This window comes from Eschscholzia californica, unplaced genomic scaffold (assembly GCF_041429995.1).
Source record: "Eschscholzia californica isolate CP2 unplaced genomic scaffold, dmEscCali1.0.p SCAF_2, whole genome shotgun sequence".
NCBI lineage: Eukaryota > Viridiplantae > Streptophyta > Magnoliopsida > Ranunculales > Papaveraceae > Eschscholzia > Eschscholzia californica.
Window position 1 is genome coordinate 21,207,477 of NW_028238309.1, and position 23,313 is coordinate 21,230,789.

At 39.5% G+C, this 23,313-nt stretch overlaps 2 protein-coding genes across 2 annotated transcripts; both read left to right on the forward strand.

Moving 5' to 3' along the window:
• Nucleotides 1-15,606: 15,606 nt before the first annotated feature.
• Nucleotides 15,607-20,707, forward strand: LOC147556850 (mechanosensitive ion channel protein 10-like). The gene is made up of 5 exons (XM_086657833.1): nucleotides 15,607-18,719; nucleotides 18,818-18,941; nucleotides 19,333-19,626; nucleotides 19,723-19,925; nucleotides 20,219-20,707. Exons 1-5 carry the CDS (start codon nucleotides 17,260-17,262, stop codon nucleotides 20,481-20,483), a joined length of 2,346 nt encoding a protein of 781 aa, XP_086513959.1. The 5' UTR covers nucleotides 15,607-17,259; the 3' UTR covers nucleotides 20,484-20,707.
• Nucleotides 20,708-21,519: 812 nt separating this feature from the next.
• Nucleotides 21,520-22,107, forward strand: LOC147556851 (uncharacterized). The gene has a single exon (XM_086657835.1). The coding sequence runs from the start codon at nucleotides 21,619-21,621 to the stop codon at nucleotides 22,003-22,005; it is 387 nt and encodes a 128-aa protein (XP_086513961.1). The 5' UTR covers nucleotides 21,520-21,618; the 3' UTR covers nucleotides 22,006-22,107.
• The last annotated feature ends 1,206 nt before the right edge of the window (nucleotides 22,108-23,313 follow it).

Below are 23,313 nucleotides of genomic sequence, written 5' to 3' on the forward strand. Positions count from 1 at the left end.
CCATAACCGTTTTTTACCATAAATGTGTCGAAACGCTTATACCACTACCTAGGAGACTGTTTTAGTCCATACAAAGACTTCTTCAGCAAACATACCTTGTCTTCTTTCCTGAGAATCTCAAACCCTTCTGCCTGGCGCATATAGATTTGTTCCTCCAGCTCTCAATGTAAGAACGCAGTCGTAACATCAAGCTGCTCCAATTCCATATCATACAAAGCAACCATAGCAAGTATCACTCTAATAGAGTTATGTTTAACAACAGGAAAAAATACTTCATTGAAGTCTATCCCTTCTCGCTGTGTAAACCCCTTAGCTACTAACCGTGCTTTGTAACGTGCATCTTCCACCCCTGGGATTCCTTCCTTCTTCTTGAAAAACCCATTTGCTACCAACAATCTTCTGGCCCTTAGGCAGCTCGGCTAATTCCTAGACCTGGTTCTTCCGAAGAGACTCAATCTCTTCATTCATGGCAAGAGACCACTGTCGTGAATCATCGCTCCTCATAGCTTCTTCATAGGTGCATGGCTCACCTCCATCTATGCTTTCTCCCACACTAAGTACAAATGCAACCATATCTGCCATTCCATACCTTTCCGGTGCCCGGATGTCTCTCCTTCCCCTGTTCCTCGCAACACTGTAATGAACCAGCTCTGGTTCATCTTCCTCAGCTTGCTCCTCTACCTAAGGTCGAACCTCTACCGGAGTATCTATCTCAAACTCCACCTGTTCTCCAAGATCTTCCTGAAGGAGTTGAAGGAGATGTCCTTCGACCAAGGTGACAATGCGAACAAATTGTCGGATAGGACAATTGATGTGGAAGATCATCAAGTCCGATTGATTTAGGGATCGTAGAGTTGTAGCTAGAGACCAACTACGATCGTCGAATTACGAAGTAATTCGCGGCTAACTTCGATCGGATCCTACAACGGGTTACACATAAGAGTGACAAATTGATCTAGGATATGACTAGTGGGAGTGAGATATAATCATGGGAGTGTCCCATAAACATATCTCATAGGCCTAAAAAGGAATTAGGCAAAGATAGTACAAAAAGGCCAAAAATAGGGTTTTTGGGCCTAGACCGGTTCGGGTACTTCTAGGACTCGGATTGGGCTGAATTTTGGAGGGTTAGTTGTTGATATAATAAACATTATATCTGACAATTTTCGTGGTGTTTGGGCACCTCCTCCTTAGGGAATTGAGAAAATACCAATAGTTGCTATTTTCGACTATTTCCCTAAATCTTATTCTAAAGGGTGTTTTAGGAAACCTAAAAGGAGGTGGATTCTTATTAGGGTTCTATATAAACACTCTTAGGGCAGAGAATAAGGTGTGGAATTTCTCTCTAAGCTTTCTTACTCTACCACATCAAGTAGAGAAGAGAAAGTGAGCTAATTCCCATTACTATCAATCTAGTCAAAGAAGAAGGTGTTCTTCTTTTCCAACCACCATTGGTGTGCTAGCTATACAACAAGGTGGGAGATCAAATTGATTGCTCGTGTCCCAAGTAGAGGAGCTACACTTGAAGCTCTTGGTCTTCTTCAATCAATTCAACTAGTTCGAGGGAAAAGCGATTAAGGTAATCTACTATCTCCATTAGATTAATTACTAGTTTTGCATGTGATCCTGGGAATACTAGTGTAGACATTAGATGTCATATTTCCGCTATAAACACTAGTAGAAGGGTGTAAATCCCAACACTTCCTGCTCCACCTGTTTACCAACACTCTCCCGAGCATCTACAGGCGTTACCTTCTGAGTTACCATGGCTAACTCATCAAAAGTAACATCTCTACTTATGAGAAACTTCTTCGATTTTCCATCCGAATTCCACAACCGATAACCCTTAACTCCAGGCTCATACCCAATAAATATACATTTCTTAGCCCTCAGAAGTTTACCTTCTTTACCATGTGCATAAGCCGGACAACCAAAGATCCTCAAGTTTTCATTATTACCAGGATAACCAGACCACACCTCATTAGGAGTTTTACACTCTATAGATATACAGGGTGAAATATGCACCAGATACGCTACAGTGTCTATCTCTAATCCCACCGCCTCACCGACTCTCTCTTTACAACCAACATTATACACGGATACGTTAATACTAATAACCGACATAACCCTAGCTTCGCATTCCAGCTCTGTCTCGGAGTCCAGCTTTGCCTCAGAGCACTGCTTCGCATACCAGCTCTGTCTCAGTAATCAACTTCGCTAATGGGTTCAAGCTTCGGTAGGCTATACCGGGTTCGATACCAATCCATATTCGAGTCACTTCTAACACCCTAGGTCAATGAGTTCCAAGTTGTTTGTGATAGATTGAACTTTAGAGGAGTCGTTGAGCTTTTCACTAGCATGAAAAATGCAGTTGAGATATCCCACAATGGTTCAAGGGCCTTTCATAGATGTACTAAGGATTTTGAGCTCTAGCCAAGGACGAATTTTGTTTTTGTTGTACGGACAACTGTAAAACCCTGTGAACATGAACTGTTGGCTATTGTTGTTGCAAGCACGTCTAGTGTGAATCATATTACAATCAGAGTACATGATTTCAATTTTGAGATGGTGATTTCCATACAAAGCTAAACCACCTGCCTTATTGATGGAACAATAGTATGGATAGATTAATCTTTATTTAAAGCTAGCAATTTTTTAGGGTACCATTAACGTTTTTTTCCGATAAGAAGATGATGTCTGCCTTTTTCTGATTCATTAATTTGATAAGATGTTTGCGGTTTATGTAGTTTCTGCATCCTCTCACATTCCAAAAGAGAAGTAGGTTGTTGAAATGGTGAAAGTTTGTGTCCATAGGTGACCAGGAAACTATGACAGACAAAAAACAGATCAACAAATAGGTGTCTGGAGAGAATCGACCCAAAAGTCTAAATAGGTGTCACGTAAGTGACATTGAAACTTGGCACAAGAGAAAACGTCTGGCGTCTAAAACATACAAAGAAAATGGGTTGGCCCACACAACAACTATATGGGCACTACAACAATTGAACTAAATAGGTTGCAGAAAGATTCCGCACGGGCACAAAATAGACAAAAATGGTGTAACTAAGAGAATATACAGTCCATTAACAGATGTTGGACAAGAACCACACCAAATTGGGAACTCTCACCTAAAGAAAGAAAGGCCAGACAAAGGAAAGGAAAATAAAAAGAAACTAGGAAACTAAAACTAGGAAAGAAACAAGAGGTGAAGAGATAGAGAACATAAACACAAAGAAGAGCTAAACTGTGAATCGGATAAACCGATCAATGGAGATAGAGACTAAATCGGTTTTCGCCGAGTGATAGTAAAGAGATAAACGATTAAAGCTTGGATTGAGAATTGAATTCTCTGTGTATTTTCATTGATTACATAATAGGTATATATAGTTACATGGGTAAGCTTATCAACTAAGTTAGGATACAAAGAGATATACATAAAATCATAACTAATCTTGACTAATTCAAATTAATTCAAATAGATTCTTCTTGATCTTCTCTTGATCAGTTTCGGTGGGGACACCTTCATGTGGTCATGTGGTCGAGTGGTGTGTGACCCTTAATACTCCCCCTCAAGCTGGAGCAGGAATGGATATGATTGCCAACTTGCTAAGTATCCGTTTAAAAGCGTCAGCACCAAGAGGTTTGGTAAAGATGTCTGCTAGCTGTTCTGTGGTTCGTACAAATTGGGGAGATATCACATTTGTCTTGATCTTTTCACGAACAAAATGCAAGTCAATTTCAATATGCTTTGTACGTTCGTGGAAGACAGGGTTATCGGCAATATGAAGAGCCGCTCGATTATCGCAATGTACAGTCATTGGAGACGAATGATCAATGCCTAAATCTCTAAGTAGATATTTCAACCATTGTAGTTCACATGTGAGATTGGCGAGAGCACGATATTCGGCCTCAGCCGAGGATTTCGCAACCGTTTGTTGCTTTTTAGATTTCCAGGAAAGTGGACTAGAACCAAGCATGGTAAAATAGCCTGTGGTGGATCGTCGAGTGGTGGGACAGCCTGCCCAGTCGGAGTCACAGTATCCAGAAATATGTAGAGAACTTTTGGCGGATAGAAATATTCCATGGCCGATAGTACCTTTAAGATAGCGAAGTATACGATGAGCGGCATCAAGATGCGTAGATGTTGGAGATTGCAGGAATTGACTAAGGTTGTTCACCGCAAAGCTGATGTCAGGTCGAGTGACAGTAAGATAAAGTAATCTGCCAATCAGGCGGCGATAAACTGACGGGTCAGATAGAGGTTCACCATCAGTGGGACTGAGCCGAAGTTTTTGTTCCATTGGAAAAGCAGAGGGACGACAGGCAGTGAGTCCAGAATCCTTAATTATATCAAGGGCATATTTTCTTTGACATAAAAATATTCCTGTGGGAGATCGAGAGACCTCAATTCCTAGAAAATATTGAAGATGCCCCAGGTCTTTGAGGGAGAAAGTACGATCAAGAAATACTTTAAGGTTGGAGATGGCTGAATCGTCAGTACCGGTGATGATGATGTCATCAACGTATACAAGTACATATAGAGAAGAAGAAGGTGTATGAAGAGTAAAGAGAGAATAATCGGAGCGAGATTGACTGAATCCTTTGTTTATGAGAACAGATGAAAATTTTGAAAACCATGGACGGGATGCCTGTTTGAGACCATATAGAGATTTCTGAAGTCGACAAACTTTAGACTCCTCCTGTGTAGAAAATCCGGGGGGAAGTTTCATAAAAACCTCTTCATCAAGATCCCCTTGGAGAAATGCATTGACATCCAGTTGATGAAGTGACCATCCTTTGATGGAAGCAAGAGAGAGAAGTACTCGAACTGTGACCAACTTTGCAACTGGTGCAAATGTGTCATGAAAGTCAAGTCCCTCAATCTGAGTGTAGCCCTTTGCAACGAGGCGGGCCTTGTAACGTTCAATGGAGCCATCAGAACGAAATTTGGTTTTGAAAACCCATTTACAACCAATAGGATGTTTACCGGGAGGTAAATCAACAATCGTCCAAGTGTTGTTGGATTCCAAAGCCAAAATTTCTTTGGACATTGCGTCCCGCCAGTGAGAAGATTTGACGGCCTGAGAGTATGAAGAAGGTTCATCTGTGGAGAGGACAGAGTTTAGAAAAATTTGATGAGAAGCGGAAAAAGCGTTGATGGAAAAATAATTTGTAAGTGGATAATGGACAGAAGAATCAGTCGTAGTTTGACAAATATAGTCATTAAGACGGGATGGTGGTCGACGAACACGATGAGGCCGTGTAGTGGAGGTGATGTCGGAATGTGGTGTGGCGATAGTAGGCAAAAGGTCCATTTCCAGAGACGAAGGAGTGTCCGTATGAGATTTAGAGAGGGTGGACGGAGATGGAGTGTCTATAAGATTGTCACGGACAAGAGAATCTGTTCGTCGGGAGGCAGGCGCGGTGCCTATATGATGTCCAGAAGAGACGGAATGTGGTGGAGTGCTTATAAAATCGTCACTTGAAGAAGTGGACAAAAGAGATCGGTGGACAGGATGTGAGGGAATGGAGGTGCCTGTGGAATTTGTTGTAGTTGGGACAGTGGCTGAAGGCAAATATTCAAATGAACCATTGTCAAGGATTGAAACAAACGGGTGATAATCATCCGAACGTGGAATGGTCGAAGAGGGAAATGTGAGAAATCGATTCTCGTGGAATAATACATCGCGTGAGGTGATGATTTTGCGAGAGGATAATTCATAGACTCGGTATCCTTTTTGACCATTTGGATAACCGACGAAAATGCCCATTGAAGCTCGTGAATCGAGTTTTGTCGTGAGTTGAGAAATGGGACGACGAACATAACAAATACACCCAAAAACTCGTAAATGAGATAGTGTTGGTGGGGATCCGATTAATTTTTCGTGAGGTGAAAGTCCATGTAATATGGGAGTAGGAAGCTTGTTGATTAAGTAGACCGCCGTTAGTACACATTCACCCCAAAAGGAAATGGGTAGTCGGGCTTGTAGACGAAGAGAACGGGCAACCTCCAAAATATGACGATGTTTTCTCTCAACAACGCCGTTTTGTTGAGGAGTATAAGGACAACTCGTTTGGTGTGTTATGTCGTTGGATTGAAACCAATTTTGAAGATCTTTGTTTAAGAACTCTGTTCCATTAGCGGAGCGAAATGTTTGGATTTGAGGAACCTTAATGGTACCTTGTCCCGTGTTTAAATGAGAAATTGTTGTCTGAAATTGGTTCGTTACATAGTTGGAAAAATTGATAACGTGTTTTGTAGTATCCGATTTTTTTGACAAAAGGAAAATCCACGTGGTACGAGAGAAGTCATCAACCATAGTAAGAAAGTATCGACAACCGGAATGAGATGGGACGGAAAATGGTCCCCATAAATCAACGTGTAAAAGTTGAAAAGGTCGAGAAGATGTAGAAGTACTAAAAGAAAACGGTAGACGCGTTTGCTTGGACAATGGGCAAATATCGCATGGCGTTTTATTAATAATAATAGACTTCATACATGGAACATTCGAAACTAAATACTTGAATCTAGAAATAGATGGATGGCCAAATCACCAATGCCATAGGTTAAAAGATTCATTATTATTTGACCTAGGACTAGAAAAAACAGAAAAACAAATGGCCGGATCCATGCGAAGAAGATAGAGCCCATCATCGAGTTTACCAAGTCCAAACGTTGTCTTCGTTACGGGGTCCTGAAAAATACATGTCCCGGAATCAAAAATTACTAAACATTGAAGTGATTTAGTAAGTACAGAGACGGAGATTAGATTTACCCGGAAATCTGGAATATGTAAAACATTATGAATAGAAAATGAATTAGTAAACATAATAGATCCTATGTGGAGTACTCTAATACGAGTTCCATAGGGTAATCTCACAAAATAATTGGGCGGAGCAATTCTAAAAGATGAAAACCGAGAGAGGGAGCATCAAATATGCTTGGCTGCTCCTGAGTCAATGATCCAAGGTATAGATGATAGAGAAGTACCTGTTAATTGATCGGGTGAACCGGTGGTGTGAGCAATTGGAACAGTGGTGCCTACAGAATTTTGTTGCTGATCCAGTAAGTGAATAAGACCTTGGTACTGTTCCTGAGTAAGGGAAGTGGCTGCTGGAGGCACCTCTGTGCCAATGGAGGGTGCTGATAAAGTGGCAGCAAGTGGAGATGACCGTGGACGTGCACGAACTTGATGATTGGAAGGTGGATATCCATGTAGCTGATAACAAGTCACCTTCATGTGTCCATGACATTTACAATATTCACAAAATGGACGTGCTCGCTTTTGTCGTGGACGATCCCCACGGTCTGACCGAAAGTGATCATGATTGGGAACGGCTAAAGCCGCAGCCTCGGACCCATTATTAGTATCTGCCATGATACTTTGTTGAATCTCTTCTTGTTTTACAAGAGAGTGAATACGCAAGATAGAGGGAAATGGACCATGAGGAGGATTTGGCTTCGAATAGCCGAGAAGCGATCATTGAGACCTTGCAAAAACTCCATGGCTCGTTCTTGATTTGTACGGTCAATGAGCGACTTACCGTGACCACAAATACAAGTATCAACGACCATGAGTGATTGGAGTTCGTCTTGAAGCGACTTGAGACTAGTGAAGTAAGATGAAACATCTAACCCATCTTGTTTGAGAGACGAAATGGCTCGTTTCAATTGGTAAACCTTCGGAGCATTGGTTTGAAAGAACCTATCATGTAGGTTGCGCCAAATGTCCGAAGCATTGTCATCATATAGTATGGAAGATCAGATATCCGGAGCGACGGAGTTGATAATCCAACTTCCAACGAGGTCATTACACCTCTCCCATGAATGAAGCTCGGATGGATTGGATGGTTTAGCGATTGAACCATCCACGAAACCGAGCTTGTCCCTGGCGTGAAGAGCCATTTTCATGGCCCTAGCCCAAGAAGCATAATTGTCTCCTGATAAGAGAGGAGTAATGAGGACTTTGAAGGTGAGTCAGAGTGGTGGACGTCGAACAAGGAAGATACCCGTGGTGGTGAGTCAGGTGTGTAGTCGGATGATTGATCAGGGGAAGCCATGAGAGAAAAAAAATTCAAAAACTTGAATGTGATATAAATGGAGGGAAGGTTTAAAGGATCGAAAAGCTCTTATACCATGTGAATCGGATAAACCGATCAATGGAGATAGAGACTAAATCGGTTTAGCCGAGTGATAGTAAAGAGATAAACGATTAAAGCTTGGATTGAGAATTGAATTCTCTGTGTGTTTTCATTGATTACATAATAGGTATTTACAGTTACATGGATAAGCTTATCAACTAAGTTAGGATACAAAGAGATATACATAAAATCATAACTAATCTTGACTAATTCAAATTAATTCAAATAAATTCTTCTTGATCTTCTCTTGATCAGTTTCGGTGGGGACACCTTCATGTGGTCATGTGGTCGAGTGGTGTGTGACCCTTAATAAAAACAAGAAGGGAAGAAAGGACTCCGAAGGAGAGAAAGACAACAATGAAGAAGCCTTCTAGCTTAAAACTAAAAGGGACAAGAAGCAAAAAGAGAAAAGGGCAAAAAACTAATTCTAAGCTACCGGAAGCAATAAAAAAGGACAAAAGAAAGCTAAAACAAGAAAACAAAAGAAACACTTATAACAACTAGAAATTTAAATGCAAGTAGAAGTAGAAACAGCCAATAATTTAACCAAGTGCAAGTACAATAGATCTCTCAGTCCCTTGATACAATTGATAATAACAAAAGAGTTAGCTAAATAACCAAGTGTGCTAACAGGACAGTCTAAGTATTTGGAATAACCAATACTACCACCTTCTTTCAACTGTAAATGAAAAAGACTGAGACCAAACAAAAGCTTGAAGCTATATTACCTTCCAACTTGCAACTAGTAAGAACAAACTAACTATTAAGACTGACTATAACAAAAGAAGCCAATCAGTAGCAACGAGAAATATACACACACAAAAGAAGTGAACTAATAAACCAGATAAGTTTTCAGACTTCATTAGGCTCCCGATCTTCATCCTCTACCTCTTGGTTCACATTGAGCATTTAAGGGTCAGGGGGTAAGATTGAGTCAGTATATAAGGCAAGAGCTGACAGGTTGAGGATTAGAAAATTTTCTATCTTTGGTTGAGATTGAGCACTGCTTTTATCCAAAGTGAGGTTGTTGTTGGAGTGAAATATTTCCTTGAACTTTTTGGACAGAGAGATGCTACCATCAGGGAAACTGTTTCTAGATTCTGAGCTACTAAAATCCACCTCCATTCTTTTACCTCCGAGGAGAAGATTAGATGGGGAGGGGAGTCACCCCATGCATATTGGCTAGGGCTAGAGTTAGTTTTGGAGTTGGGGATACTTTATAGGACTGAGATTTCCTCTTGGATATGAGAAATGCATGGAACAATGGAGTGATCCATGATTCGACATATTTTACATGTGGCTCCTGAGAATTTCATATAACTAAGGGTTTTTTTCATAGGTGGGAAAATCGCTTTTCGTACGAAAATCAATCTCCACTGTTTGATAAGGCCAGAAAGATTAGAAAATCATTTTCCATTAGGAAAAAAGGTTGAAAACAAACCTAAAAGATTTTACCAACAAAAAGGTGGTAAAACTGTTTCCTTACTCAATCCCAAAAGCACGTTCTCTCTCCTCAGATTTGTCCTCACGTTCATCTAACTTCTCCATTACTCTCTCTCTCTTTTCGTAATGCTCTTTTCTCTCTCAAAAACACATTGAAGCAAAGAAATTGAGCAAAGCAATTAACCAATTAAGAAAGTTAATTAACCAATAAAGTAAGGGAATTAACCAATAAAGCAAGATCTGAACACAAGTGAACACCTTGGGATATATTGAAGATAACCCAAACAACTCAAGAACAAAGTAAAGCAATAAAACAAGATTCGACCTCCATCATTCTCTTTCTCGATCTCACTCTACCTCTCACTAGATCTGAACACAATGAACACCTCGATTTGAACACATTGAACACCTAGATCGGAACATTGTAAACACCGCGGTCTCCATCGTTCTCCTTCTCGATCTTACATAGTGACCCATTAACACAATGAACACTTTGATTTTAATAGTCCTCTTTCCAATCTCACTCTACCTCTGGCTATGTCTGAATCGGCGTTTCGCCCAAATCTGGAGGTTCCTTGCCTCCCATTAAGATTTTCTATTGGCGCCCTGAGATATTGCTACCGACACCCCCTTTAGGTTTAAAATAAGACGCCAACAACAATAGTGCGTGGTGCCTCTAGAAATTTACCTCAAATTCTCACATACCTGCCAAACAATAGAAAACGTAATCTGATAGAAAAAAAACTTAATTCTCTTTCCTATCGGGAAAAAATGTTTTCACACCAAACATTTTCACACGTATCAAACGGACCCTAAAGTTAGTCTCTTTTCCACCGTCCGAGAAAATAGAGTTGACTACAACATGGAACAATGTAGTTGGTGAAGTTTAGATTTCAACAAAACAAAAACTGATAATACGAATAAGGGTGACTATCTTTTTGGATAGCATCCTTAATACAATGTGGTGGGTTATTAACTTATTTCCCACTTCAACTGATAATACGAATAAGTTTGAGTCAAAGAATGAATCCCACTTCAACTTTAGCCACAGTCAATTCGAACATTCTCAACTGATGCATTTTAAAATTGGAAAAGCCTTAGGAGCGTTAATTTGAAAATATCGATCATATAAATCTCGCCAAATATTGGCGGCATTGTCAGCGTAGAGAATTGAAGCCCGAATATCTGGAGTAGGGTTGTGTTGGGGGTCGTGCGAGCAAGGCGCTCGCACGCTCGCACTAAGCCCGCACCTTTAAGGGCCCATTTTCAATAAGGTCTCTGATGTTGCATATATATATATATATAAAGATACAATTACAAAGACCTAACATCTCTTTGCTTAGTTGGTCAAGAGTGTTTAAGTCCATCCCTGAGGCGTAATGACTACTCACATGCCCTGCAAAATTTTTTTGTGATGTTGATGGTGTTATTGCCAAATGAAACTTTATTTCTGTTTCGTTACACTTTTTCTTGACCAACTTGTTATTTGGGTGCATTTCTTTCCTCTTTTGAAGTGTTTTTAGGGAATAGTTTGAAAACATGTAAATATATATATATATATATATATATATTGATGCAGGGGCACCCGGCGTGGAGACTATTTCCATGACCGGACCCGGTCATGGACCAACCGGCCAGAGAGAGTAGAGTTAGGAAGTCCTTATTTTAGTATGATTATTAAATAATTTAGGTTTAGGAAATTATGCTATTTTAATATTTCCAATAATTGGAAAGGTCCAGTTGAGTCTAGTTATTTAGGCAGTTGCAGTATTTAATTATTTAGGAAGTCTAATTCAAGTCTATCTAGGAAAGTCCAGAATCCTATAAAAGGATATCTAGTTTGTCTATTATTCGCAGATTGAGAGAAAAACCCCATTGAAGTTTTAATAAAGTTGAGTATTTAGAGTTATTTGATCTTTATTTTCATTGTTCTTATTTAGTTATTCATCTCTTTTAATTCCGCTGCGTTTCTACATCAAGTGGTATCAGAGCCATAATTTTTTTTTTCTTCCTTCATCACTTTGATCATCATGGTTAATACTACTATCTCTACTACACCAACCAAGGAGAAAACACCAACTTTCTCCTCTGAATGGGACAACATTAAAGAAGGGCTATCTGCAGGTAAAAAGTTGGAAGAAGGTTTCAATGAGTACAAGAAGGAAACAACAGAAAAATTCGATAAAATCGATCAACGATTCAATCAACTCAATGACTCCATCAACATCATCTCCAAACAACTAGAAGGTATGTGTAAAAACCAAATTCCACCTCCCACCACTATCACACATCAACAACCCCCACAACTATCGACTACCACCAACACCACCCGGTTTCCACCTCTCGGTTTTCCTTCCGAGCCCACGACACCACTATTCGGTCACACCATTAGCAACCCTCCACCGGTTATCACACCACCCTTCATCACCTCCTATTCACCAAACACACCTTTTCAAACACCTACGTACCCCCCCTATACCCACACGTCAACACCACCATCGTTCTCCTTCCCCGAGCCAACTACAACATCACATCGACCACCACACGAAAGCCACTTCTCGGCCGACCACCACCTCCTCACCAACCTCCAAACCAACAACCGAAACATCACCAACCAAGCCCAACCGATCGCCCCTTTAGGAACCATTACAACCTACCAAGAACCCCGTCTTCTTTACCCGTATACCCGATTTCCTTCAATCCCTCCCAACCAAACCGAAACCCACTCACCATACCAACACCATCACACCCACCACAACCTCCATACCGAAACACGATACACCCCCACGGTTCTTGATCAAGTTACACCACCTCTACAACACCGCCGTCCACATGAAACCGAGACAACCATCAACCTCCCTCTCCAACCCGACAACACCACAAACCCACGTCACCGAGACCAACCCCACCCATTAAACCGAAATCGAGAACACAACTTCACCCATTCCCAAACCCGAGACCCTACCACTCCTATCAACCGTCTAATCAACCTACCACAACGACCCCCCTTGGTAGTCCAAAGCACTCAAACCGAACCCCCCACTCCACCAACCGACACCGACTGTCCAAACCCTAGTTCATCGTACCGTATTCGGATGGAAGTACCTTCATATGATGGTTCGATAAATATTGAAGATTTCTTGGACTACGTCTCTAGACTTGAGATTTTTTTGATGTTATGCAAGTTGAAGGTCCTGAACAGGTACGTTGTGTAACTGGTTATTTATCTAAAACTGCTCTTACTTGGTGGAAACAGGAAGCTGAAAATCGTCGTTTATTAAACCTACCTCCTATTTCTTCTTGGTTAGAATTGAAACCATTAATGTTCTCCCGTTTCCTCCCTCCGGATTATGAGAACCAACTATGTGTTGATTATTTACGTTGCCGGCAAGGAAGACGTTCCGTTGAGGAATATGCTTCGGAATTCCAAAGACTAATTACAAGACTTAATCTCCCAGATTCAGAGTCAATGAAAGTAGAAAAATTCAAGGACGGACTTCGTAATGATATTAAAGATTTGGTTAATTTGAGAGCTTTTAATTCGGTTTCTGAATGTATTAGTGTAGCTCGGTCTTTTGAATCAGATTCACGTTCCATTTTCCGAGGACACAGTACGAGAAGTCAAGCAGTTCGAACTCTACCGGATGACTTAGATCAATCAAAACAGGCGGAGGACGGTACTAAATCACTAACAGAAAATCCTTATAAAAAACCTCCACCAGTTAAGTGTTATCGTTGTTTTGAAACAGGCCACTATTCTAATGCTTGCCCCTCTCGCGGTAAAGCAAATATTGTGGAAAAGAAATCAGATTCAGATTCAGATGAAGATCAATTGGAACGAATTAACACTATTCCAGACAACGGTGATCGGGTTATGTTACTCACTCGGAGAGTTCTTTTCACACCTTTCAGGAGGAATTTATCTCAACGAAAGAATTTGTTCGTTACACGGGGAACAGTACTGAATAAAGTGTGTACTATTGTGATTGACAATGGTTGTGTAGAGAATTTAATTTCTACAAAGCTGGTCAATTTCTTGGGTATTCCTACAATGATTAAATCAAACCCGTATAAAACCGCTTGGATTCAGTCGGGTACTACTACACGGGTTGATCACATGTGTACTATTAATCTTTCTATTGGTTCTTCTTATTTGTCTACAGTTAATTGTGATGTCACCGATATGGATTTATGCCACATCATATTAGGACGACCATGGCAATCTGATGTTGATGACACTTACCGTGGTCGTTTGAATGTTTATGAATTTCCATGGAAGAAGAAGATCGTGACGTTATTGCCAATTGAAGATGGATCGGAGGAACTACATTCTCTTCACAAACGGTTCGGGACGAACCTCTTGAGGAAAGGGGATGCTGATGCAGGGGCACCCGGCGTGGAGACTATTTCCATGACCGGGTCCGGTCATGGACCAACCGGCCAGAGAGAGTAGAGTTAGGAAGTCCTTATTTTAGTATGATTATTAAATAATTTAGGTTTAGGAAATTATGCTATTTTAATATTTCCAATAATTGGAAAGGTCCAGTTGAGTCTAATTATTTAGGCAGTTGCATTATTTAATTATTTAGGAAGTCTAATTCAAGTCTATCTAGGAAAGTCCAGAATCCTATAAAAGGATATCTAGTTTGTCTATTATTCGCAGATTAAGAGAAAAACCCCATTGAAGTTTTAATAAAGTTGAGTATTTAGAGTTATTTGATCTTTATTTTCATTGTTCTTATTTAGTTATTCATCTCTTTTAATTCCGCTGCGTTTCTACATCATATATATATATATATATATATATATATATATATATTATATAAAACACAATGGTGTTTTTTGAGGTGGACCGTAGATTTATGTTTGGATATTCACGTCCGTCCGATATTGATCAAGAATTTTCTAATCTAACCACTAAAATTGAATTTCAAACCCACTAAAACAGAAATTCCTTAATTCTCTCCCACCTTTTCGATAACAACCCACAAAAAACCACGACATTCCACAACCAAATTTGAATTTCAATCCCACTAAAACAGAAGTTCCTTAATTTTCTCCCATTTTTTTTTATAACTACCCACAAAAAAACCAAAACTACCTAACATGCATATAGAAATTTTCGTGCCCATAAGGCACGGGCTATACCCTAGTATATATATGTGAAAATTATGATACAAATGGTACCATATTCAAGAACTCGCCTTTAGATCCTAAACTATACTTTGTACAAAGAAACAATACCTTTTTATAAAGAAATTATACCTGGTTCAGTTTTCGCTTGCAATTTTTTTTATTCTTGAAAAGGCCCATATTAAAATTTCGCACGGGCCCCATAAATTCTAAGCCACGACCCCGATCTGGAGTAAATGAGTTAATGGTCCAGCTTTAGGATATATTCCCTCGGTCTGAAGGAATGGTATCCTTCCGAAAGGAATGTCCTTCGATCAAGATGTCAATGCGTACGATTTGGCGAATAAAATCTTGATGACCTCACTTGGAAGATCATCTAGTCCGGTCGAATTAGGGGTCGTAATGCTTAGCTAGAAGCCCCTTACGATCGTCGGATAACTTCGGTAATCCGCGGCTAACATACACCGGATCCTACAAGGGTTACACATAAGAGTGATGGTTTGAACAGAGAGAATTGACTAGTGGGAGATTGACAAATAGGTGGATTGGGTCCATTATTAGTAAGTCCAAGTAGTTCGGAGGAGTCCGAACACATACACATACACCTACATCTGGGCCCGAAAGGGAGACCGGGGAAGGCTTTAAGGGGGTCGGCCATGTGATGGCCAACCTAAGCAAGGGGTTGGCCATCTCATGGTCGGTTAGTGCCTAAGTGGGCCGGCCAAGGAAGCCCATAAAGGGGTTATGTTGGCCGGTCACACTAAAGGAACCCTAAAAGGATATTTTGGGAAATACCTTCTAATTGAGTCTTTATGAATCCTAGTTTGGGTCAAACACCTAATCTAGGGTTTCTATATAAGAACCAAATTAGACCACCTAAAAAAAACCAAAGACAAGCCAACTAAAAAGCAATTCAATGTATATTTCTCAGAGAGATAGAGAGAGTTGTCTGGGAGAGAAAGAGAGTTTCTCTTAATTATCTAGTCAAGAAGAAGGAGTTCTTCATCTCAACCTTCAAGAAGGTCCTAACTGACTCGAAGGAGGGAGTTCAAGTCATACAATCGGTGTCTCAAGTAGAGGAGCTACAATTGGAGCTCTTATCTTCCGAATACTGGTCGGGATTTAGTTCGTGGGAAAGTGATTAAGGTAATCATCTGTCCAATTCTAGTTCATTGATATGTTCACATATAGATCCTTGACAACCAGTGTTAATCATATGATGATTGATATTCCGCTTACAACATTAGGTAGTATCATAAGCATGATAATAGATAGATAGATAGATAGATAGATAGATAGATACAAAACCTTACACCAGCTTGCCACTAAATCATGACACCTTTCCCAAGAGTGTAAGTCAGCAAGAGATCATGGTTTTGCAATGCTTCCATCGATAAAATCTAGTTTGTCTTTGGCTCGCATGGCCATCTTCATACCACGAGACTAGGAGACATAGTATCTCTCGTAAGAAATGGTGTGATTAACACCATAGTGAGAGAATCCGAATGGTAGGCATCGAAAAGAGATGAAGCTTGTGGGTGGGGAGGTGCGGTGTTTTCCGAGGATAGATCATAGATCTCAGGTGGAAGTCATGATTGAATGAAAATATCAAGAGAAGAAAAATAGTAACAGGCTCTTATACCATGTAAAATTATCACCCGAGTAACTTGATGAGGTGAAGATGCAATACCAATCCAGCCGAGTTCGCAGGGTTAGCCTATGAATCGGCCATTAGAGCGGTCGTGTACCCGCTTTCGCATCTATATTGTACTCAAAGGAAATTGGTGTAGTCCATGAAGTTTACATTTCAACAAAACAAAAACTGATAATACTAATAGGGTTGACTATCTTTTTTTTTTTTTTTTTGTTGAAATATTGTTAAGTTTGAGTCAAATAATGAACTCTACTTTAGCCGCAGTTAATTCCAACATTCTCAACTCCTGCATTTTAAAATTGACATTCCTACTTTTCAACAACTTCCCACTAGACCAACCAAACAATCAAATAAATTTTTGGACTTTCTTCACTATACATTTTGAACTTCCTTGTGTTCAAGACATTTTGGGTAATCTGAAGGTTTTTTATTTCAGTAAAAGGGTTTTGTTCATCAGAATCCTAAATTATTATTATTATTATTATTATTTTGGATTTTGTTGCATGAAATGACCGACTTTCAGATTCCCAATGAATACAACCAGACAGGTTATAGAGATTAGAATATTGTAATCTATAAGAACTCATGTTTCTGTTTCCATGTTTTCATATCTTTGTGATTTTTTCCTCTACCCATGTGCAAAAAGTCATAAATTAATGTTAAACTAGTTCAAAGATCTAGATAGTTCCATTATTTCATTAAAATAGGTTTTAATTAACTGTGTTTGATCTGTTTTAAATGTACTTAATGAGCTAATGTTAAGTTAATTTATGAGATACAAGTCTGAAATCTAAACAAGAAAGTTTGCTTCTATGAAAATGATGAAATTTTGGCTGAAAACAAGTAATGATAGATGCTTATAGTGTGTTCAAGAGTTGAGATTCAATATGGATACTAGTGGAGTCACTCTTATGAAAGGCGAAAATGGAGAGATCTTGATGAAGGAAAAAAGAGAAGGTGAAGTAGTTTTAACTGTGTCAAGTGAAGAATCTATGAAACAGAATGATAGTAAAGATCCAACTTCAAGCTATACTTCGAAAGAATCGGAAGCTTCGATTCCACCTAGAATGTCGAAAGATTCAATTGGAGAGTTAGATACTCTCAAATCAAAAGTTCAAATGTCTACATTTATGAACTGTCCTTCTCCTGAGATTGGATCAATGGCTAAAGTCATATCGAGTCCTCGTAGACCTCCAAGAGTACCAGACAATGTAACTCCCCGAAGAGCGCTAGCAAGGTCGGCATTTTCCAAGCCAAAATCTAGATTTGTTGAGCCCATAGTGCCAACAACACCAGATTCGGGTGATCGAACTTCAAGTTCGCCTTTTAGGAACTCGCCTAACAATAGATTTTCTGCTCATACTCCAAGAGCAGGTAATAAAACAGCACCGGTTACTCCAAAAACTCCTTTTCTATCATCGCCGGGAGGAGAGGAAGAAGATGAAGAACTCTATAAAACAGAAGATGCTGTAGAAAGGGCAAATTCGCGTAAGTGGATTAAAATTAGAACTTGTATTGAATGGATTTTATTGATTAGTATTACAGGGTGTTTAATAAGTAGTTTAACTCTTCATGAATTGCAATATTCAATGATTTGGGGATTGCATCTTTGGAAATGGTGTGTTATGGTAATGGTAATTGTTTGTGGTCGATTGGTTACAGCATGGATTATCCATGTTTTGGTTTTCTTGATTGAAAGAAACTTCTTGTTGAGGAAGAAGGTTTTATATTTTGTTTATGGGTTGAAGAATTGTGTACAAGTTTGCATTTGGTTGAGCCTAGTTTTATTGACATGGCTTTTGTTGTTCAATCGTGGGGTTAAGCGATCTAAAAACACTACCTGGTTTCTAAACTTTGTTTCAAGATGCCTACTTGCTTTCCTTATTGGGGCAGTTATGTGGTTGGTAAAGACTTTATTGGTCAAGATTTTAGCTGGTTCTTTCCACGTTAATACGTTTTTTGATAGGATTCAAGAATCGATCTTTCATCAATATGTTCTTCAAGCTCTATCTGGACCTCCAATGATGGAGTTAGCAGAGAAGATTGGAAGTGCTAGGAGTATGGGGCAATTGAGCTTCAGAAGTACGAAAACAGTGAAGGGAGGGGAAGCCCAAGATGTGATTGATGTGAATAAACTCAAAAGGATGAAGCAAGAGAAGGTTTCTGCTTGGACAATGAAAGGATTAGTAAACGTTATAAGAAATTCTGGTCTATCGACAATCTCTAGTACAATTGATCATATTTATCACGAGGATGGTGACCAGAAAGATAAGGAGATAAATAGTGAATGGGAAGCGAATGCTGCAGCTTATCGGATTTTCAAGAACGTATCAAAGCCTACTACCAAGTGAGGACATGTTTAAGCACTTACATTCTGTGACAAGTAATGTAGCATTTTCATGCGTTTTTATTTATTAGTCTAATTGTTGTTCTTTTCGGGTTTAGGTACATTGACGAGGAGGACCTTCTCAGATTTTTGACTAAGGAGGAGGTAGATAATGTTCTTCCACTATTCGAAGGGGCTGTAGAGACAGGAAAAATCAAGAAATCAGCATTGAAACGCTGGGTGGTAATAAAACCTATTTCCTTATGAGCGTTTTCATTTTTCGCATCTTATATGTAGGCTCTCAGTAGCAATCTGCTGCATTTAGTTCTCAGACCTGATTCTTCTAGCCACATATTGGTTAGGTGAATGTAGCTCCAAAGAGCAATCATCTTCCAATAATATTTTCATGAAACTTTAGACGCAGTCACAATGTATCAGGAGACTTGACCCTGTTTTCCCTCTGGGTTTATTCAAGGGCGATCATTTTGCCGAACTATATTTTTTCTTAGTATGAAGTTGCGTTGGCTTTGCTGCCATTTGTCGACGCTCTCCCATCATTTTGTACAACTAAGAGCACGAAAGTGCATTAAATTCTAGTTCAAGTTTCAAATTTTATGCATATTCTTGTATGCAGGTAAAGGTCTACCTCGAAAGGAAGTCGCTTGCACATTCCTTAAATGACACGAAAACGGCAGTGAAGCAGTTGAATAAACTAGTCTCCGGTGCTATGATTGTTGCAATTATTATCGTAATGCTCCTTACTATGGGCTTCTTAACAACGAAAATACTTGTTTTAATGTCCTCGCAAATGCTACTGGTTGTATTCATGTTTGGGAATACTGCAAAGACTGTGTTCGAAGCTATCGTTTTCGTATTTGTGATGCATCCATTTGATGTCGGTGACCGTTGTGTTGTTGATGGAGTTCAGGTAATTCTATCCAAAGTATCTTAGAGTTTTTATTATTAAAGATATTAGTTTAATTAGGTATTAACTCTGTCTACTATATAACCAACCTTATTGCAGTTGATTGTTGAAGAGATGAACATTTTGACGACTGTCTTTCTTAGATACGACAATGAAAAAATATACTACCCAAACTCGGCATTGTCAAACAAACCCATAAGCAACTTCTACAGAAGCCCAAACATGGGAGACTCAATCGAGTTCGCTATTGATGTTTCAACTACCGTAGAAAAGGTCGGAGCTTTGAAAGCAAGAGTAAAAGGGTAAGTTATTTATCTACCATTTATGTATTGTTAATTACACGACAAGAATTAGCTCTTAAGCCTCTTATGACATTAACTAAGACACTTGTGCCTTTTTAAACAAATTTTAAGATCATTTCGGTGTCAATCCAGACAACGAAACGCGAATATCAATATCATACATTGAGTTTCGTCTTAATATTGTCGGAACTTGTTCATCGTTTATCTTTGGCTATAACTTATCTTTAGTGTTCAAATTGATTCCTTATACTCCATATGGATTAATAGTTTTGTTTTTTGGTGGATTCATTCAGGTATATAGATGGCAAACCTATGCACTGGCAATCTAACCATAGTGTGGTGGTGAAGGAGATTGAGAATGTAAACAAGATGAAAATGGCTTTATTTGTTACTCACACCATGAATCATCAAAACATGGTAGAAAAAAACAGTCGACGAACTGAACTAGTCCTCGAGTTAAAGAAGATCTTTGAAGATTTATCTATTAAATATCATCTTCTGCCTCAAGAAGTTCACATTAACTATATCGGTTCGGCACCACCAACGTTTAGATCTTGATGATATTAACTTCCCTCAAGTAATTCCTTCTGCTGTGATCTCTCTTATCAAGTTAATATGTTTATGCCTTCATATTATATGGTAGAGGATTTTGCTATTATCATTTTTTTAAACTCAAGTTGTCAAGAAATTTAGCACAATATGGAGATGATTGTTAAATAAGTATTTTGTAACTTTTGTCATTCACTATTTATTGATAAGGAAACAATTGAGTTTATTATCAACTATAGTTTCTAAGTAAAGATTCAAAGTCGCAACTTTTCTAGTACAAGTTCGATTTTTTCATTGATAGAATATATTTGCAGGAAAATTAGATAGAAGACTAAACTCATGTTGGTTTGTTAGAATTGGGTTCTCTGTGCAAATCTATACAACGCAAGTGCTGAATATGTGCAAATTGTACCAAGTCACCAAGTCTAACAAGCCTTATTAGGGAGATGAGACCTTACAAAATTTGTTGGATCTTTTTTAACAAAGGAATAGGGAGTTTTCGCTTATGTTATTAGCTTTGAAGGCTCTTCCTCGTTTCCTACTTTTCACGATTCTACATTGGTGAAAACGTGAAAGAAAAGTGGGAAGGAACAAGAAATTCCAGGCAAACTCTAGGCAAAAATCCAATGTCGAAATACTAGGGAAGGTCGAAAATGATTGGGGGACACCCTAGTGTACTACCTGGCACACTATGTAGCTGAGTTGGCTAATAAAACAAGGGTTATCTTGTTTTTCAGAGTCTTTTCGACCGTGAAAGGACTAATATACCCCTTATCCTATAAGGGGTGTACACCAGAGAGTTTATCAGGGAGTCCCTCTATCAGCATTGTTGAATGTTCTGTAGACTGTAGGCTTTGTTATTTGCCCAACCATAGGAAGACAAGGAGAGTTTTGTTTTCAGTTGTGGATAACCTTATCCTACCGATACCGGATGGAGAAGCATCCAAGTAGGAAAAAAGAAAGATGACATGGCATCTGAAATCTGAAATTCTCATCTCCATTCAGCATGGCTTCAATATTTGCACCAATTTTGTACCTCTCACCATTGCTAAACTCTCATTCATAACAAAAAAGATTCCTCAACCAAGCACCAAACTTAGAAACCACCCAAACCTTAGCTCTAGACTCTAGTGTTGTCTTAGAAATGGCATCCTCCACCTCAGCTGCTGTCTTAATGGCTACACCATTAACCTCAGCAAACCAGAAGAAAATTCTTGGTTCCTCCTCTTTCTTGAAGTCATTGCCCATTACTAATCCATCAAGGGCAGCTCAACCAATAACTTCCTCATCTAAAGTCAACTCGAGGATTCAAGTGAAGGCGTCTTTGAAAGAAAAGGCAGTCGCTGGGATGACAGCAGCTGCAACGACAGCTTACATGGTAATACCAGAAGTGGCGGAGGCAGCTGGTTCTGGTGTTTCTCCATCTTTGAAGAACTTCTTGTTGAGCATTGTAGCCGGTGGTGTTGTACTTGGTGCTATTATTGGTGCCATTATTGGTGTCTCTAACTTCGATCCTGTCAAGCGAAACTAAAATTATTATTTTTCGTTTTCTTAACTATCAACTCTCTCGAAGCTGATATTGTAATTATTATTCATCATCTTCTTAAATATTAACTCTCTCTCTCTTTCCCAACTCTATATAACTACATATGCGTATGATGTCAATTGTTGAATACTATTAAAGAAAGAAATGTCTCTGTACCCTCTCCAGCTTGCCAGCTTGTGAACTATTACTAATGGCCTTGCCTTTCTCAACTGAGTACCAAGAATTTAGTTTCGCTAACAAATTCTACAGCAATTGATTTTGCAAGAGCCGACCTATGGGTCCTTAATAGCAAGATACCTCGCCCAGAATCTAGCCCTTCATTAGGTCTCCTGAAGCCTATAGAGCCTCGTTCATTTGTAACCGTCTCAAGTAGGGTAACGGAAAAGTTCGCATTCCTTTTCAGAACAGCAAATTTGAAAGGGAACACACCATGCTGGCATGGCCAGAGCGAGTCGCTGTTCCCAGGCCAGCACAGACCCCTATAGGTAGGGGTGGGAATCGGTCCGGACCGGTCGGTATCGGACTCTAACTTCATCGAACCGGTCGACTCGGACATAAACTGTTGGTGACCACCTATTTACTCGGGCGGACTCGGACGGTCACTCTCGAGAATTCTTTGTCCATTGACCGTCCAAGACCGTTTATTTTACCGGTCCAGTCGGACACCGGACGGTCTCGGTCCGGACTTTCCAATAAATTTACTTAATTCAAAACTTTATTTTTATTACCACAAACAAAATTACTTACAAATGAAGATGTTTAGCCAAGAAATCAAAAATAAATATAAAAAAGAAAAAACACAGTGGATCATCATTTGACAAGATATAATTAAGCCATGCACTAATGTTTGGTCTTCCAGAGGACTATATGGCTATAGCCAACGATCATCATATATTCATATGTCTATAAAATTCAACGGTCAACTTCTAAAAATGAGGACAGTTTAGTCGGTCAACCTATTCGGTCACTCGTACCGGTCGGTCAGCGGTCGGTCCTTCGACATAGAATTTTGACCGTGACCGTCCGCCAATTCTTTCGGGCCGGTCGGACACTGACCGTTATGACCATCGGGTGTCCATGGACACTTTTTATCTCGGTCGAACGGGTCGGATAGCGGTCTTCCGGATCTTTTTCCCACCCCTACCTATAGGTAAAAACTTGGAGCAAACACAGCTCTCTAAACTACTTCAGTGATTACTAATTTACTATGACTGCTTCAGTGATAACTATGACTGCTTCTCAAGGCACCTGATTATTGCGGAATTTTTAGGTCTCAGGTTTTACGTCAATAGT

Bases quoted from the DNA above. Each gene is read 5' to 3' on its own strand.
- LOC147556851 (XM_086657835.1), top strand. From the start codon at position 21,619: ATGGCATCCTCCACCTCAGCTGCTGTCTTAATGGCTACACCATTAACC.
- LOC147556850 (XM_086657833.1), top strand. From the start codon at position 17,260: ATGGATACTAGTGGAGTCACTCTTATGAAAGGCGAAAATGGAGAGATC. The intron at 18,720-18,817 runs GTGAGGACATGT...TTTCGGGTTTAG, and splicing joins GTATCAAAGCCTACTACCAA to GTACATTGACGAGGAGGACC. The intron at 19,926-20,218 runs GTAAGTTATTTA...GGATTCATTCAG, and splicing joins TTGAAAGCAAGAGTAAAAGG to GTATATAGATGGCAAACCTA.